Genomic DNA, 19,109 nt, shown 5'->3' on the forward strand with positions numbered 1-19,109 from the left:
TCATTACAGCAGACATTACAAGCATAGCATATATTACCTCCTACTGAATACACATGCACAGGCCTGAAACCCTCTAAGAGCACAGCAAGAATGACTCCCTTTGCCTTGTCTAAACAGGTGAAGGCTGAAAGGAACCATTCTGTTGGGAGAAAATAGGCATGGGGGTGGGGGGGGGGGCGGGTAGGGAACATAACTACATCGAAAATATTTATTACAACAGACCAGGTTGAAATGGGTTTATTCTTGTCTATACGGTCACAAAACCTAACACCTCTTGGAACATCCATGAAATTATCTGTAATCCTGACTCCTTGCTTCGCTTTAGTAAGAGTATAGGTAACTCCATAGGCTCTTTTGCCATCAACAGTTCCATGCAAAGTAAGATTCTTTTTGCCCCCTCTTTCATTCAACTCTAGTAAGTTAATTCCAATATGAAAATTTCTATGAAGAGTTCTTAAAATTATGTTTCTGAAGAATGTCCCCCCAGAGCAAGAACAAATGTGTAGCTTCCGTTTAAATCTTACCTCTGACAGCATAGTCATGCTCAGTAAATCCACAATGATGAGGTCATGTCTATCCGGTACCCTCACCTTCCTAGGGTATCCAGTGCCCCTACTGCCTGCAGAGGGTAGAGTGGCACACTGTTCTCCCTTCCATCCCTCCCTAAAGAAATCTCTCACTCCCAGCAGCATTAAAACTTGGTTTCTGTAAGCCTTGCCTGTACTAAAGTGCTGTTAAAGGGATGTTTTTTAGATGGGGAGAAAAGGTCTGGGAAGAAGGCCCAGATTCGTAGCCACTCTCTGAACAGAAGGGAAACAGAAGTGCTTCTAACCGGCAAAAGACCATGTCCGTTCCTGCCAGGATTATTCTGTCAGATTCTGTAAACCATCCCCAAGGAGCTGTTTCCATCTGTACAAACGGACAACTAAAGTCCTTGGAAGAACAGATGTGGCCATTCCTTACACAGAAGTAAGGCTTAACATGGGTCTAGTAGTGTGCTGGCTTGAAAACAGCCAACTACGGTGTGACTGAAGACAGGTTGAGTGGAGAAACTCTGCGTGTGGGAGTGTTGTTAGCAGAAAGTGAAGCAGGGAGGAAAAAAGGAGCAGGCATCTCAGTGGAGGGAGTCTCCCCTTGGTTCCGAAGCTGTAGGATTTGCCGGAGCAAGGCCTTGCCTTCTTCCCGGGTCTGAAACAAAATCAGAAAAGTGTTTCAAAGTCTATCCAAGGCTATTCTCAAAAACCAGTTCTAAAATACTGATGTAAAAGTTTCACAGATCAAGGAAGCCTTTCCACTTACCTTCTTACCCATCTTCCACTCTCAGATGATTATAACCATCATATGTTTTGTTTGTTTTTAAATTTATTTTAAGAGAGCAAAGGCAGGGGAGGGGCAGAGAGACAGGAAGAGAGAACCCCAAGCAGGATCCACACTGTCAACGCAGAGCCCAAGGTGGGGCTCAAACTCACGAACCGTGAGATCATGACCTGAGCCAAAACCAAGAGTTGAATGCTCAACCGACTGAGCCACCCAGGTGCCTCTTTAAACATCATATGTTTGAACCTAAAATCCAAACCCTTGAGCAAAGAACTGCTACTCACATCATTGAATGCACAACACTTTTGGGCACAAGTTGAAGCTTCATCCCACAGCTTGCACTTAAAATAGTACTGTGCCAAATAACGGAAAGCAGTGCTCTCCTCCAAGTGCTCCACTATTTCCTGGATAAGGAAAGCAAGAGTGACTAAAGCGATGAGAATACGATCAGCAACCCAGTTCGCATGGTCATGAAACGTACCCCACAGGAGTAGATGTCTTGGATATATTTGATGTAACACTGGGCAGCTTGTTCTGACTCAGTCAACTGTTCATGAAGCCTACAAAATAAATAGGTCTGTAAGTACAAATCAGATCTCAGAGCAAGCTAATGGTAAAACGCAAAGCACATGATTAAGACCCAAAAAATGGCAATACAGAGAAAACTACAAGGTTTGACATAAATGGCACACTGGGACCCAGAATAATATTAGTGTCCCAATGTGATGGATATCTCATCAAAACTCAGCCTCGTTCCTCTCCTACTGGTGATGGAGGGAGAGTAGGTAAATACTTATAGTGGACAACATACCTTTGCAAAATTCTCTGATAATACTCTGAGCAAAATTTTAAAAAGACACCAAGCAATTCAGACTTTTTGCTAAGAATTCAGAAAAGAACTGGCAGGAATAAGATTGCATTTAAGACTTGTTTGCCTGCTATTTCTGAGTCATTCCTTATTTCCTTGGGCTTTATCTGGAGGAGGATCAGTACTTAAAGTAGTTTTCCTAGACTGCTTTGACATGAAAATTTCATTCCTTTCAATTCATTCTTGATCCCTTGCCTAAGAGGAAAGCAGTTCCCCCTTTAGAGAGGAGTCTCCTGAGTCAAGATGGCTTAACTTCCAGACCAGTATTCACACACCCTGATGCATCTGCACACTCATGTAGGAGGATGATGGGGGCTCTAGAGAGTGCAGGATGAGCCGTACCAGAGAAGCCAGCAGAAATAACAACAGCATTTCATTCCTTTCACTCACTTGGCCAGTTTCACCAGAGCCATTTTCTCCACATCTCCCACGGCGTAAGCTCTCCAATAACACTGTCAAAACAATAAACTGATCACTTTTGACCATTGTCCCATGTGCCATGACCTACCACATAAAGGCTCAAGTCCTACAAGCCTCCCAGAAGTTCAGATTTGCAGAATACAAAGCATTTGTACTAGACTGATAATCCCACTGACAATGTCAGCCGTGCTTTGCTTTTTAGCCTATGCACCTATAAATACTTAAAACTTTCCTAGGTAGATAGATCAACATGAAGGAAAATTAGAGCACAGAGAGACCAACCCTTCATCCAACCAGCACATCTCCATTCAAATTCTCCAGGACCCCAATTCAGATACCTTTTTGGCTTCTACTAGTTGATTGAGTTTCTCATAACATTCTCCTAAAGCAACCAGCATACGAGAATCATTCGGCCTAAGAAAGAGGAGGAATAGGCAGTTTGAGCAAAGACTTTAAAAAGTTACTAAAGTCCAACCTTGAGGACACACCACCAACAACCACTAATTCAAATCCATGCAGGGATTAGCCTTTAATCCAATACTTCATATAATTACAGTATTTTGTGTTCACAATTATACTACCAACTAACCCATCAGAATATACTGCATAAAAATGACCAAGGAGCATAGGGCAAGTTTACACCCAGGTCTCTAAGAGTGAAAACCATTCATTCACTGTGATTCTTCAGTAGCTATCAAAAGATAAAGTACTAGCCCGTCTCATAACAAACACATCATCAACTGGTCAGATTTACCGAAGCTGATGGGCCCGTCTGTAATAATAAAGGCAGTAAAATGGCATCTTGAGGATTTCATAGGTCTGTCCAAGCCCATACCAGGCTCTGTAGTCCCGTTTATTGACCTCAATGGCATGTCTACGAAACAAAAGAGAGATTGGTAAGAGGGGAGAATCAAGGTTAGAGACTTGCAGGCTCAAGAGAGGCTCCTAACGTCAATCTCCTCCACCTCAACACTCAACCAGAAACTCACCTGTATGCCTGAATAGCAGCAGATGTGTTCTTCATTTCCATGTACTCATGTCCCATCAGTGTCCATGCCCCAAGATACCGAGGATTCAATTTCAGTGCTCTCTGGAAATATAAGGCTGCCTTCTCATGCTGAGAACGCAAACTATAGTAATTGCCTGATTGAAAAACAAAAGACATGTAAGTAACTAGAGAGATAAAAATAAAAGTTCCCTAAAATAGCATTCCACAGAGCAGGCATGAAACTATAACTCATTCCCCCAAAGTATTTGCAGAAAAGCCAAAATGTACATGACGGGAACATCATTATTCCCTTGGGAAATATATTCATCTATCACACATATTGGTTTAAAAAAAAAAATGTTCCCTAACACTTCAAGTTTTTCTTCAGTTTATTTCATCTGGATATAGCACTTATACATATTTTCTTACCAAAGGATGGGAAATTTCTACAGTTTGGTAGTTTTCCAACTACATTCCCAGGTTTCTAAAGAGGTACTTCAAGGGATAAAAAGGTAGAGCTCTGAGCTCCTCTCTCCCATAAGAATCAAATCAGATCTATCATTGTTGGTCTTGAAAAGAGCAAGTGAGAGCTTTTAGGAATCTGTGGAAGATTTTATTGCAGAAAGGGTATAAAACCCATTTATCTTAAGTCAACTGGTAAATGGATAAACAAAATATACATATCCAAACAATGGAGTACTACTCAACATTCAAAAGAACTACTGAGGGGTGTCTGGGTGGTTTCTCTCTTCCTCTCTCTCTGCCCCTCCCAATTTGTGCACGTGCTGAGCTCTCTCTCAAAATAAATAAATAAACTTAAAAAAAAAAAAAACTACTGAAACATGCTACAACACTGGTGAATCTCAGAAACAGCTAAGTGAAAGAAGCCAAACAAGACTAAAAACTGCAAGATACCATTCACATGAAAATTTCTAGAAAAGGCAAAATATAGAGATAGAAGGCAAATCTGTGTCTGCTGGGGGATGCAAGAGGGACTGACTGCAAACAGACTCAAGGGAACTTCCAGGGGTGCCAGAATGTTCTAAACTGGATTTATGGTTATGGTTACACAACTGTATAAATTTACAAAAACTCCTTGAAGTATAAACTTATGTAAATTATACCTTAATAAGCCTGGTTTTTTTTTTCAATAAAGCTATTTTTAAAGTTTATTTATTTTTGAGAGAGCAAGGGAGAGGCAGAGAGCAAGGAGAGAGAAATCCAAGCAGGCTCCACGCTGTTAGCACAAAGCCCCAAATGGGGCTTGATCTCAAGAATCATAAGATAATGACCTTGAGCTGAGATCAAGAATCAGATGCTTAACCGACTGAGCCACCTAGGAACCTCAGGAATAAATTATTTTTTTAAAAAGATGAATGAATAGATAGAGGGGATTAAGAGGTGCACATTTCCAGTTATAAAATAAGTAAGTCACAGAATGCAAAGTACAGCATAGGGAATACAGTCAATAAATCTGTAATAACTTTGTATCATGACTAGCTTATCATGGTGAGCATTCAATGATACACAGAATTGTAGAATCTCTATGTTATACACCTGGAACTAATATAACATTATACTTCAATAATAATTTTAAATCCCCACAAATCCTGTTTGTAATGTAGCTATGAAGAAGAATGTTTATAATATTAAAAAAAATAAATAGTCATAAGTGAGAGAGTAGGGAAAGGGAAGATTAGAGCTATATACATCAGCATAGTACATTTCTAGGCCAAAATACTGATCCTCACCCAAGAAGAAGGGTATAGCCCTATATATGCCCTAGCTTCTAAAGGAGTGAGAATGATAGAGATATTAAGGAAGTCAGAACTGGCCAAGTTTTGAGCAAAGATCAAGTACATGAGATTTTTTAAATCTCATTTGGAGCAGCTAAAATATACTAATGATTACAAGTGTGCTGGGCAACTACATTGCTGTAAGTGCTTTGTAGGCATTAATTTATCTAATCTTCATGACAATTACATGAGAGAAGAATCCATTATTATTGCTTTGTGAATGAGAAAACCATAGCAGAGACAGGTTAGGCCCAAAGTCACACAACTAGTTAGTAGTAGAACCGAGATTTAAACTTGGGTAGCCTGGTTCCAGAGTCCAAACTTAACTATGCTATATTGTAGTATAAGCTGTTTCACATAGTACATAAAATGCTGCCTGTCAGACATTGGGACTCCAGAAAAGACAAAGAAGGAAACAATTCACATCGAAACATCAAAGCAGATGCAAGGACTAAACCAACAGGAGATCCTTGCGACCATTCTATTCATAAGAGCGTTCATTTTCTCTCAGGTCCTCAGGTTTTTTTTTCTCTCTACCCTTTTTTCTACTTTTACTTCCTCTGAATTGGCTATAATATGAAAGCTGAAGGATATTTTTTTTTATCATAAACTAATATTCCTTATTTTTCATTCTTTAAGTAGGTAGGCTGAATTCAACAAACATTTATTGACCGTATGTCAGGCACTGTGCTGGGCATTTAACACATATACTGAGGGAAAAAAAAAAACAAACAGTTCATTAAGGAGTTCACCTCAAATGATTATTAAAAAAACAAGTAACTCTTGTAAATGCAAACTGGTGCAGGCACTCTGGAAAACAGTATGGAGTTTCCTCAAAAGGTTAAAAATAGAATTACCCTACAACCCAGCAATTGCACTACTAGGTATTTATCCAAGGGACACAGTGTGCTATTTCGAAGGGGCACATGTGCCCCAAAGTTAATAGCAGCACTATCAACAATAGCCAAAGTATGGAAAGAGTCCAAATGTCCATTGACGAATGAATGGACAAAGAAGATGTGGTATATAAATACAATGGAGTATTACTCGGCAGTCAAAAAGAATGAAATCTTGGCATTTGCAACGTGGATGGAACTAGAGGGTATTATGCTAAGCAAAATTAGTCAGAGAAAGATAAAGATAAGACTTCACTCATATGTGGAATTTAAGTTACAAAACAGGATCACAAGAGAAAGGAAGCAAAAAGAATATGAAAACAGGGAGGGGACAAAGCATAAGAGACTTTTAAGTATAGAGAACAAACTGAGGGTTGCCGGAGGGGTTGTGGGGGGCAGGGGGTAGGCTAAATGGGTAAGGGGCATTAAGGAAGACACTTGTTGGGAAGAGCACTGGATGTTACACATAGAGGATGAATCACTGGAATCTACTCCTGAAATCATTATAGCACTATATGTTAACTAACTTAGATGTAAACTTAAAAATCAAAAATTTTAAAAAATTAAATAAAAAATAATAAAAGCTACTATAAAATCAAAACAAACAAACAAGAAACTCCTAAATCATTGCTCTTCATATGTAAGTCTCTTTTGATTTTAACTAGCATTAAGTGTGGAGGTTTAAAAAAGGATTATTCATTCCTTCTCTCCCCCACCTCTATTTCCTTTCTTCATGTATAGAGCACTGTTATCCAACTGGTTGCCCAGTCACCAATTCCTATTTGTTCTACTTCTTTTTTTTTTTTTCAACGTTTATTTATTTTTGAGAGACAGAGACAGAGTGTGAGTGGGGGAGGGGCAGAGAGAGAAGGAGACACAGAATCTGAAGCAGGATCCAGGCTCTGAGCTGTGAACACAGAGCCTGATGTGGGGCTTGAACTCACAAACCATGAGATTATTACCTGAGCCGAAGTCGGACACTTAACCAACTGAGCCACCCAGGTGCCCCCTATTTGTTCTACTTCTTAAATACCTTTTAAGTCCAACAGCCTCTCTCCATCCCTGCTGCCAATACTTCAGTGTAGGCTCTCATCATCCCTAGACTGGATTATTCCAAAAATCTGAAAATCTGAGAACATTCATCATTCTGGTATACATTCCTTCAGAAGACTCCTACTGCCTTCATAATAAAATCCTAATGTTCAGCAAGGCATAAAAGCCTCTTCAAGATAGGGCCCCTTTTTGAACATTCCCACACCATGCTTCCAGATGCTGAGCTACTTCAGGCAGAATGCCTGTTTCATACTTTGGTGCTATACAGGGAATGCCCTTCCGAAGTCAATCCTTTTACTCTCTTACTGAACTGTTTTACTTCTGCCCAGCCTTCAAGCACCACCATCTCAGGAAGACTTCCCTAATAATCACAGGCTAGATTAGATACTTATGTACTCTCTTAGCATCTTAGGTTTACCTCAATCATTAACACTCAACCCACTGCATTATAGTTATTTTTTTTTACTAGTCTTCCTCGATGGGCAATAAGGGTAGGTACTGCAAAAGAAAGCACAGGGTCTGGTACTCAGAAGATGCTCAAAAGATGAGGCACCTGGTTGGCACAGTTGGTTAAGCATCCAACTCTTGATCTTGGTTCAGGTCATGATCTCAGGGTTTTTGAGTTTGACCCCTGCACTGGCTCTGTGCTGATGGTATGGAGCCTGCTTGGGATTCTGCCTCTCCTTCTCTTTGCCCCTCCCCAGCTTTTGCTCTCTCTCTCCCTCAAAATAAATACATAAACTTAAAAAAAAAAAAAAAAGATGTTCAAAAGATGTTTTCTGAATAAAATGGGATTATGCCCTCACCCTAATGGACTTTATATTTTCTTTATAATGTTCTGATATTGAAAAGATCATTTATTCTTATTCTCACCTATGTTCCAATAGAACCTATTACATCTTGGGGCGCCTGGGTGGCTCAGTTGGTTAAGCGTCTGACTTCGGCTCAGGTCATGATCTCACGGTTCGTGGGTTCGAGCCCCGCATTGGGCTCTGTGCTGACAGCTCAGAGTCCGGAGCCTGTTTCAGATTCTGTGTCTCCCTCTCTCTCTGCCCCTCCCCGACTTGCACTCTGTTTCCCTCTGTCTCAAAAATAAACATTAAAAAAAAAATTAAAAAAAAAAGAACCTATTATATTTTTTTAAATGTTTATTTGTTTGGGTAGGGGGAGAGAGAGCCAGCACATGCATGAGCGGAGGAGGGGCATTCGAGAGAGGGAGGGAGCGAGAAGATCCCAAGCGGGTTCTGTACTGTCAGCACAGAGCCTCACATGGGGCTCAGTCTCACAAACTGTGAGATCATGACCTGAGCTAAAATCCAGAGTCAGAAGCTCAAATGACTGAGCCCCCCAGGCACCCCAGGACCTATTACATTTTTTTTTAATATTTTATTTATTTTTGAGCAAGAAAGAGCACAAGCAGGGGAGGGGCAGAAAGAGAGGGAGACAGGGTATCCAAAGGGGGCTCTGCACTGACAGCAGTGAGCCAGATGTGGAGCTCGAACTCATAAACCATGAAATCATGACCTGACCTGAAGTTGGATACTCAACCAACCGAGCCACCCAAGCACACTAGGACCTATTATATTTTTTAACGCTTATTTCCCACACTGAACTACAACTTACTCAAGGGCTAATAATATTAAATTAATGGATAGAAATTCTATCAGTTTACTAACAACTACCTGACCTAGAAAGATATGAATGTACGATCTCAACGCCAGGTCACCAAACACCCAGGAAGGGGGATTTCCCTTTCATTTCCAGGGAACCTGGGCTTTCTGTCACAAACAACCAAGCTTACTTTTATCCAAATGTGGCCACTGATATGTTTATGTCAATTGATGATAAGGTCACAATAAGTGTGGTGGAGTACATAGGGCATGGTTCTCAACCACGGATGATTCTCAACCACAGATGATTATGACCCCAAGAGTTGGCAATATCTGCAAACATTTTTGGTTGTCACTATTGGGGGAAGAGGGTTATTGCCATCTAGTGGGTAGAGGCTAGAGATACTGCTAACACCCTCAATGTACAGGACGGCCCCCAACACACACAAAAAAATTATCAGCCCAAAATGTCAAAAGTACAAAGACTGAAATGCCCCTATATGAAGAAAGAGGTTTTCTGATTTGTTTTCATAGGATTGGAAATTCTTTTTTTTTAGTTTTACTTTAGAGAGAGAGAGAGAGAGAGAGCATGAGCAGGTGAGACGGTCAGAGGAGAGAGAGAACTTTAAGCAGGCTCCACACTCAGTGAGAGCCCAACGCAGGGCTCAGTCTTACAACTGTGAGATCATGACCTGAGCCAAAATCAAGAGTCAGATGCTTAACCGACTAAGCCACATAGATGCCCCTAGGATTGGAAATTCTTATAAGCTTTTTAGTAATATTAAGGTTAAAATATACACACTTTTGATCCAACCTTCACTGCTAGGAATGGATCACATGGATGATAGTTGAATAAACATGAAAAAATAAATGTACACATACAAAGATGTTTCCTGAAACTATTTTTATATTAATAAATAGTGGCCACAACTTATACAATAGAAAATGGTTAAATAAAAATAAAAATGGTACATCTATGAAATAAAATACTGAATAGCCATCAAAAGTAATATAAATCTTCATGTACTAAATAAAAAAATGAGAAAGCTTACTGTTAATATTTTATTTTATTTATTTTTTTTTTTTTTTAAATTTGTTAACGTTTATTTATTTTTGAGACAGAGAGAGACAGAGCATGAATGGGGGAGGGTCAGAGAGAGAGGGAGACACAGAATCCGAAGCAGGCTCCAGGCTCTGAGCCATCAGCCCAGAGCCCGATGCAGGGCTCGAACTCACAGACCGCAAGATCGTGACCTGAGTTGAAGTCGGACGGTTAACCGACTGAGCCACCCAGGCACCCCGCTTTTTTTTTTTTTTTTTTTTGTTAATATTTTTAAAAAGGAAAAGTTACAGAGGAGTGTGTATAATGATACAGTTTTTGCAAGCAAGTTATACATACGCATGCACCCACACACACATTTTTAGCATTCACATGTATTCACATAGAAAAACATTCTGGAGTCATGCTCACCAAATAATCTAGGGGGTGGGATTACACTGTGCTTTTACATTCTATAGTATATATTTTGTTATCTTTGACACTTTTAAATGTTTATTTATTTTTCAGAGAGAGAGAGTGCAAGCGGAGGAGGGGCAGAGAGAGAGGGAGATAGAGGATCCGAAGTGGGCTCTGTGCTGACAGCAGAGTGCCCGATTTGGGGCTCAAACCCACAAACTGGAAGCTCATGACCTGAGCCATAGTCGGATGCTTGACCAACCGAGCTACCCAGGCACCCCTCTTTGACACTTTTAATTGTTATTTTTTACATCTGTATTACTTACAGTAAAAATAAATCTTAAAAGAAAAAAAGTAGTGACTCTTACCAATTACACAGCATGTTTCCACACGATATTTATCAATCTCACAGAGGTTGTGAGCCAGGTAACTCAACTCTGATTTCATGCTCTAGAAGAAAACGGAAAGACAATCTAAGCATGAGTTAAGGAACCCCCTAGCTAATGCAACTTGTGACAATCCAACCCAAGAGATTAAAGCACAAAAGAGCTTGATCAATTCTAAGCAAAGGAAGCAGCTCACCCTGACATAAAGAAGGTTGGAGAATGTGTCCATATTTTCAATCCTGTATGGGTCTTGTTTCCTTAGTTCATTAAAAATAGAGAGGGCTTTGTCAATATCTGCAGGAAAAAAAGGTAAGAAAGTTTAGAAAACAACATAGTGCTACATTCAGGATTTGATGGTATTTCATTGTCCTTATTCACTCACCTCTGATATTGTGATAGGCAACTGCAATTTGGGAAACAATATATGAGCTCTTAGAGAAGCCCACATCAATGAGATTCTGATACTTTTGCAGGGCCTCCTCTATCAACTGCAACTCTGTGTATATATGAGCCAGAAAAAACTCTTTCATCCAGGTGTCTGGCAAAGACAGGAACTTCAGCTGCCAGCAGGAGAGAGAGGGACACACTTAATATACTTTGACCTCTCTCTCAAATGAACATCAAGGAACTGTCTTTTTGTCTAAAGAAATTTATCACCAAAACTTTAGGAGAGCACATAACAAACAGAGGGCAGTTCAATTAAGTGAACAGGACTTACAAGCACAATAGGGAGGAATGACCAAATTAAGGGAAGACTTCAAAGAAAAGCCTAGTATTTCAGGTGAGTCTTATAGGATAGGTAGAACTTGAAAAGAAAAAAAGAGAGAGGAAGAAGAAAAAAACACTCTAGGCAGGGCAACAACATCAATAGAGGCAAAACAATCCTGAGTGTGAGTGAATAGGATGAGGAAACTAGCTTAGTTTGAGAGGAGGCTATGTGTTCAAAAATAGTGAAAAAAATAAGACTGAATGGATAGGGCAGGTCCTATGGCAAAACAGGAAGTGGGATCCAATAGGAAACCACTGAAATTTTTGACAAGAGAACGACACAATGACATGGGTATTTTAAGAGTAAGTGTGAAAACAGTATGCACGATAGCATAGGAATGGGAGGGTACAAATGGAAAAACTAGGTAGAAAAGTAACTATTACTTATAAGTAATCCAAATCTGAGATGAAAACCAAGATGGCAAAGAAAACCAAAAGAGATGCATGCAAGAAGGAGACCATGGCAATGTCTGGTGACTGACTAGATAAAAGGAGATAAGAGAAAGAGAAGAACAAATCTAGTGATGAGGCATCAAGACTGGGTATCTTGAGAAATAGTGATGGTATCAAGGGAGTCTATCAAGCTGGGAGGAAGAAAGAATTTGGTAGGCAAGATCAGAAACTTGGTTTTGCATATTTTGAGTTCAGAGAAAAAACAAACTTTTAATGAAAGTCTATTAGGCAGTTAGAGATAATAAATAGGAGTAAGTCAAGATAAGACTTCAGACCCAGATTTAGTAGCACGTATCATTATTGGGGGAAGTCAACCAGCCTTCAGTTCTTTAGAGCCAACAAAAGCAAGTGTATTATCAATTCCGTTAACTACTGCAGAATGGCAAAATAAACTCTATAGACAATGTCCTATAATAACAATTAATAAAATGATTGCAGTTTATAAAGCAATTTCATATACTTTAATTCATTAAATAACAAATTTCTAAATCTCTACAAAGTCCTAGGACAGCTCAGCGGAGACCTTAAAAATGTTTTTAATACAATACTTGATATCAGAGAAACCTTTCCTATGGCATCTTTGGAATGAGGAAAAAAAAGTATAATAGCATTTAGTCTATAAAGCAAGTCACAGTAAAATGTGAATGTGAATCATGAAATAATGAAAAGATATTCTAACATAACTAGACACATATCCAACAGCAACCACCAAACAAGAGCCAGACATGAGTCTTTCAAAGACCGAAATTCCAGCAATGAAAGAGACTACAGAAGAAGCAAAGATGTAACTACAAAGGTTTAGCAAACCTCTCTCTTCCCAGCCCATTACAGAATTACATTAAGACTTGGAGCAGAGGGTCTTTCACATAGCTCCTCTCAATTTACCATCTCTTTGTCCGTAATTAAATTACAGAGTTCTAGCCAGGCTCCCCAGTGCAAAGGCAAAACATGAGTAGCCTCCACAAACACATCAATAGCCTCTTTCACCAGGTCCAGTTTTCGAAGCACCACACCATATCTAGGAAAGAGACAATCACAGAAGTTAATGTTTCATAACACATCCCTCCCACTCTGGAGAAAATGTTATAGAAGGATTGAAATTACTCTACCACTTACAGATAAAGGCCAAATCCATCAAGTTCCCGAGCCTGGTGTTTTTTGCTAAGTTCCACTCTCAATTCTCTAAGTGCCTCATTTTTAACTTGTCCTTTCTCCAGGGGACCTAGGAAAGGAACCAAATCTCAGATCTAAGGAAAGACTGCCAATCTTCATTTCACGGACCTAGACATTCCCCTTGACATCAACCAAAGTTACACCTGGAACTTCCAGCAAATACTCAGAAGTGGCCAACAATACCTTACACAATCCACTTTATTCCAGAAATTACCACTGATAACTGGTCTACAGTCATATTTTGCTAGGCCCACAAAGGTTTTTAAAACTTTAAAATAATAATCAGTGTTTAAAAAGCAGAAGTCTCAACTAAAAAGCTGAATTTCCAGTTTCAGTTCCAGTTTCAGTTCAGTAGGGCCAAGGGAAGAAAGCCTTGACGACACTAGGCCCACATTTCCTCAAGGGAGCTGTCAGCAGGGCTGGGTAACAAGCAGGTTACAAGTTACCAAGTTGTGCTCCCCAATTTGCAACAGTCCTCCTAAGTCTACTTCACACCTTTATATTACCTGCCTGGCTCATATAGGCATTTGATTATGCAACCCCTGCTTTCATCCAAAAGGTAAGACAAAGAGATCCATACCTAGACTATCAACTGTTTCATCATCCTTCTTCTTTTCTCCAGACTGTAAGAGAAAATCAACAAATTGGTCTTTTCTCACTTTACTTTGAAACTCATTCTAAAACTAGCAGTCTGGTGGCGCCTGGGTGGCTCAGTCAGTTAAGCAACTGACTTCGGCTCAGGTCAAGATCTTGCCGTTTGTGGGTTTGGGCCCTGTGTTGGGCTCTGTGCTGACAGCTCAGAGCCTGGAGCCTGCTTCAGATTCTGTGTCTCCCTCTCTCTCTGTTTTTCCCCTGCTCATTCTCTGTCTCTCTCTGTCTCTCAAAAATAAATAAAAACATTAAAAAAAATTAAAATAAAATAAATTAAAATAAAATAAAACAAAACAAAATAAAATAAAAATAAAACTAGGAGTCTGATTCTAGCTAAAGGGTCCAAGTCCAACCAAAATGTCAACTACTACTGGTCACTACTTTTAAACAATAATTCAGGGGCTCCCACTGTCCAAATCTGGAATAATTCGAGCACTGACATAATTTATAAGTACAGTAATAAATTACAAACAATTACAAATATAAGAATCCTTGAATTCATACTGATGGTAAATAAATGGGGATGGTGAGGGAAAACTCTTGCATAGAGTAGAATGCCAAGTGGCTAGTAGCAAATGTGGAGAGAATACTGGAGTGGAAAATCATTATTTTGCAATATCATAGTAAAGAATACTTCAGGCAAGAATTAACAATGGATTTCTTGACTAATGAATATATATTAATGTTTATTTATTTTTGAGAGAGAGACAGAGTGCAAGCGGGAGAGGGGCAGAGAAAGACACAGACATAGAACCTGAAGCAGGCTCCAGGCTCTGTGGTATCAGCACAGAGCCAAACATGGGGCTCGAATCATGAATGGTGAGATCGTGACCTGAGCTGAAGTCTGATACCCAATTGACTGAGCCACCCAGGTGCTGCTTGACTAATGAATATTTAGGTTATTGACATTTTATGGCTATTACAAAAAATACTTTAATAAATAGCCCTGTTCATATATCATTGTGCACATATTGAACCCCGTGTTGGGCTTGCATTGGGATTCTCTCTCTCCTCTCTCTGCTCCTCTCCTGCTTATGCTCTCTCTCAAAATAAATTTTTAAAAATTAAAAAATTTAAGGGGTGCCTGTATAGCACAGTAGGTTGAGCATCCAGCTTTGGCTCAGGTCATGAACTGGCAGTGTGTGGGTTCGAGCCCTGCGTCGGGCTCTGGGCTGACAGCTCAAAGCCTGGAGCCTGCTTCCGATTCAGTGCTTCTCTCTTTCTCTGTTCCTCTTTCTCTCAAAAATAAATAAGATTTAAAATTTAAAAAAAAATTTTTTTAATGTTTATTATTTTTGAAAGACAGAGACAGAATGCAAGCAGGGGAGGAGCAGAGAGAGAGGGAGACACAGAATTTGAAGCAGGCTCCAGGCTCCGAGCTGTCAGCAGAGAGCCTGACATGAGGCTCAAACCCAACAGGCCTCAAGATCATGACCTGAGCTGAAGTTGGCAGCTTAACCAACTGAGCCACCCAGGTGCCCCAAAGTTTTTTAAAAATTAAAAAAAAAATTAATAAATAAAAAAATAAAAATAGGGAGCCTAGCGCCTATTTTACCAGTAATGAATATTATCAATTTTTTTAAGGATTTTATTTTTTTAAGTAATCTCTACACCCAATGTGGGTGGGGCTCGAACTCACAACCCTGAGATCAAGAGTCACATGCTCCACCAACTGAGCCAGCCATGGACTCCTATCAATATTTTTAATATTTTCCGGGCGCCTGGGTGGCTCAGTCGGTTGAACGTCCGACTCTGGCTCAGGTCATGATCTCGCGGTTTGTGAGTTTGAGCCCCACATCGGGCTCTATGCTGACAGCTTCGAGCCTAGAGCCTGCTTCAGATTCTGTGTCTCCGTCTCTCTCTGCCCCTCCCCCCCAACTTGTGCTGTCTCTCTATCAAAAATAAATAAAATGTAATAAAAAATATTTTTAATATTTTCTTCTATATTGCCACTTTTTAACTTTATGACATCCTCTTTATTACTGTTAAGTATTTATAAAGTATATTTAGCAAGTAGACTACTGTTCAACTATTTAAAAGATTAAACTTTTCCCCCTTCGTTCTACATATGGATGCCTCATGGAAGGCAGATGACATCTTAAAATGGCCCTCACCAGATATCTAGAATACATGTATAGAAAATAGGCTTTTTTGCTATTGCAGCCATGCAGGAAATGTGCTGCCCGATCATACTCTTTAACATCAAAGTAGGCTTTGGCCAGGGTATAAGCGTCCATATCCTGGGCATCCTCCTAGAAGAGAGACAAGTTTTTATAAGTGGTTGGGAACAAGACAACAAAAATCCAAATTCAAGAAGCATATTCATTAATTTCAAGATGTAAGAAAAAGTATTTTCTTCCTCCCCAAAACCTAGCATATATGTGTGTGTAGATATGTATACATATTTACATATACATAGAAATGTAAATTACTTTTGTATATTTGTCTTATTACACACTAAGGTCACTGAACTTTTTTTCAAAATAAAAAGTTGGGAAAAACTAAAAATTTTAAAAACTGAACCAAGACACTCAGAAAGTTGTACTAGTTCTTTAAATGAGGTGCGAAGTTGCATAGGCTTTAGTGTTAGGGAAATGGATTCAAATTCTGATTCCTTGATTTCCTGGTTTCATGACATTAGTAGGGAAGTTACTTAGTTTCTCTGAGAACTCATTTTTTCATGGGTAAAACGGAGCAAATAATACACATTTGATGAGGAAAAAGTGGAAAAGTCATGGAAAATGTCTAGCATTAATATCTGACATTTGCTTCCTTTTCCAGGCTTTCAAAAATGTACAGAAATGCAACATACTGTGCAATTACTTTTATTTTTTTATACTTCAAAAAAGTTTTGACATGTTAGTATTGCAAAAAGTATAGAACACAGTCTTAATTCTGTATATAAATGAAATGATGCACATTTAAGTTAATAAAGCATACAATCTCCCAAATTCTAGGGGTAAGTCGATTAAATCTTCATTTGCTACATTTTTCTCATCCTTCTTGGCCCAAATATTACTTGAACAAAACCGGAACCAAAACATGTTCAGTGTTTTCTTCATTGAATTAATAAATCCTAAATGTATCCATTCAACTTAGGAGTCTAGTGGCCTTTTTCACATGTCTTCATCAATTCCTTATTTCTTCACCCACCTCCTCTCACATGCATTATACCTTCTGACATCAGAAACCTTCACTATTTTTAAGAGTGTGTGTGTGGGAATGCAAGCTGGTGCAGCCACTCTGGAAAACAATATGGAGGTTCCTCAAAAAACTAAAATAGAACTACCCTACGACTCAGCAATTGCACTACTAGGCATTTATCCACGGGATACAGGTGTGCTGTTTCAAATGGACACGTGCATCCCCTGTGTTTATAGCAGCACTATCAACAATAGCCAAAGTATGGAAAGAGCCCAAATGTCTATCGATGGATGAATGGATAAAGAAGATGTGGTATATATGTACAGTGGAGTATTACTTGGCAATCAAAAAGAATGAAATCTTGCCATTTGCCACTAGGTGGATGGAATTGGAGGGCATTATGCTAAGTGAAATTAGAGAAAGACAAAAATCATATGACTTCACTCATATGAGGACTTTAAGAGAGAAAACAGATGAACATAAGGGAAGGGAAACAAAAATAATATAAAAACAGGGAGGGGGACAAAACAGAAGAGACTCATAAATATGGAGAACAAACTGTGGGTTACTGGAGGGGTTGTGGGAGGGGGGATGGGCTAAATGGGTAAAGGGCACTAAGGAATCTACTCTTGAAATCATTGTTGCACTATATGCTAACTAATTTGGATGTAAATTCTAAAAAATAAAAAATTAAATTAAAAAAAAGTGTGTGGAGGGGAGGGGAATCAAGAAATGGCATCTTCAGGAGAAACAAAACGGATTGTGACAATTATTCAAACCACACAGACTATGTAAAAATACCTTCTGTAGATCAAACATAAAATATATTCCTATCTTATATAATTCTAGCAATATCCACTTAAGGTAGATACTATTATTATCCGCATTTCACAGATGAAAGTTGCCAAAAGTCCCCAGTGTAGCTGAGATTTGAACCCAGAGCTATCTGAATCCAAAACCAGTTTTACATTGTTGTTAAAACCTTTGATTCTTCTCATCGTTAAGAACATTGTCTAGGCTAGGCTATCAAACTTAAAAGGCTGAAATCTTAAGCAAGGGTTGTTTACTAATTCTCTCCAGCTTAAGTAAAGCACCACCAAATCTTTACAAAGATCAACAAAACCACACAGATAAAAATCGCTGAAAACATCCAGCTCTTTAAAAGCTTTAATTCTCTCTACAAACATTCCTGCTAAGCAGGACGGGATACACCATAACCCTTCGGGTTGGTGGGGAGCGCTCACAGTGATGGAAGTGCTTACCTCTGTAATAGGCGGCGGCGGCTGCAGCTCGGCCAGAGGCAAGGCAGGGAGCGAGAAGGCCAACTCCGCGGACCTGGAACACCCAAACTGAATTAATTCCAACAAGCCCCAAAGGCCAAAGATCCAAACCCAGTCTCTTCCGACCCTGACGTCTCACCATTTACTACTGTGCAGTAGACCCCGCTCCCGGGTAAGGCCCGCGATGAGTAGTAGCTGCTTCTTTATTTCTCGCAAATTTGAGAAATCGCTGCTCGATGACAGGACCGGCATCACCGGGGCAGCCATAGGGACTACAGAGGGACTCGCAGCCATTTTCCTGACTCGCCACTCCAACCAATCACCAGCGATAATACTAGCGGTCCGTCTGCGCCAAAAAAGTCTGCCAGTTATTGGTGGCCTTCTGCTCCAGAAAATCCAATCAGAAATGTTATTTCTCTTAACGTCACCAAAAGGCCGGGAAAGAAGACACAATCCCATCCCCGATTGGTCAAGAGCTACTAGGGCGGGAAATTTAGAACTAGAAGGGATAGAGGGAGGAAAAAAAAAAAGAAGCGGGGCAAAGAGCTAGTGACTGGAATAGGTGGATTGGGAAGCTGGGGCTGGGAGTACGAGCAAGAAAGGGCGCAGAAGGGAAAGTGCCCTGAATCTTAGGGGTAATGTGGTTGGAAGGGAGAGTGTAGTTTGTCAGCAGATTCTGTGCCGCTGGACAACGAAATGGTGTATGTGTCTAGCAAGGATGCCTGCTATCCTCTGGATTTTTTTCTTACTTAGGAAGATGTATGGCCACAGGTGGAGATTCCTTCCTTCCTCATTTTCCACCCCATGGCGGGGGGCGGGGGGAGGATAGTTAACATTTATTGGGGATTTA

General features: G+C 39.8%; 1 protein-coding gene across 1 annotated transcript; it reads right to left on the bottom strand.

Annotated features, from left to right (window-relative positions):
* Nucleotides 1-221: 221 nt before the first annotated feature.
* CDC23 (cell division cycle 23) lies at nucleotides 222-18,574 on the bottom strand. Its single transcript, XM_030318939.2, has 16 exons — nucleotides 18,399-18,574; nucleotides 18,242-18,314; nucleotides 15,950-16,087; nucleotides 13,765-13,807; nucleotides 13,128-13,233; nucleotides 12,897-13,029; nucleotides 11,173-11,350; nucleotides 10,987-11,084; nucleotides 10,773-10,854; nucleotides 3,595-3,748; nucleotides 3,360-3,479; nucleotides 2,944-3,019; nucleotides 2,576-2,637; nucleotides 1,799-1,877; nucleotides 1,602-1,721; nucleotides 222-1,188 (listed from the first exon to the last, which is right to left on the bottom strand). The coding sequence occupies exons 1-16, from the start codon at nucleotides 18,551-18,553 to the stop codon at nucleotides 1,018-1,020; spliced, it is 1,788 nt and encodes a 595-aa protein (XP_030174799.1). The 5' UTR covers nucleotides 18,554-18,574; the 3' UTR covers nucleotides 222-1,017.
* Nucleotides 18,575-19,109: the final 535 nt, after the last annotated feature.

This window comes from Lynx canadensis, chromosome A1, assembly GCF_007474595.2.
Source record: "Lynx canadensis isolate LIC74 chromosome A1, mLynCan4.pri.v2, whole genome shotgun sequence".
Lineage (NCBI taxonomy): Eukaryota > Metazoa > Chordata > Mammalia > Carnivora > Felidae > Lynx > Lynx canadensis.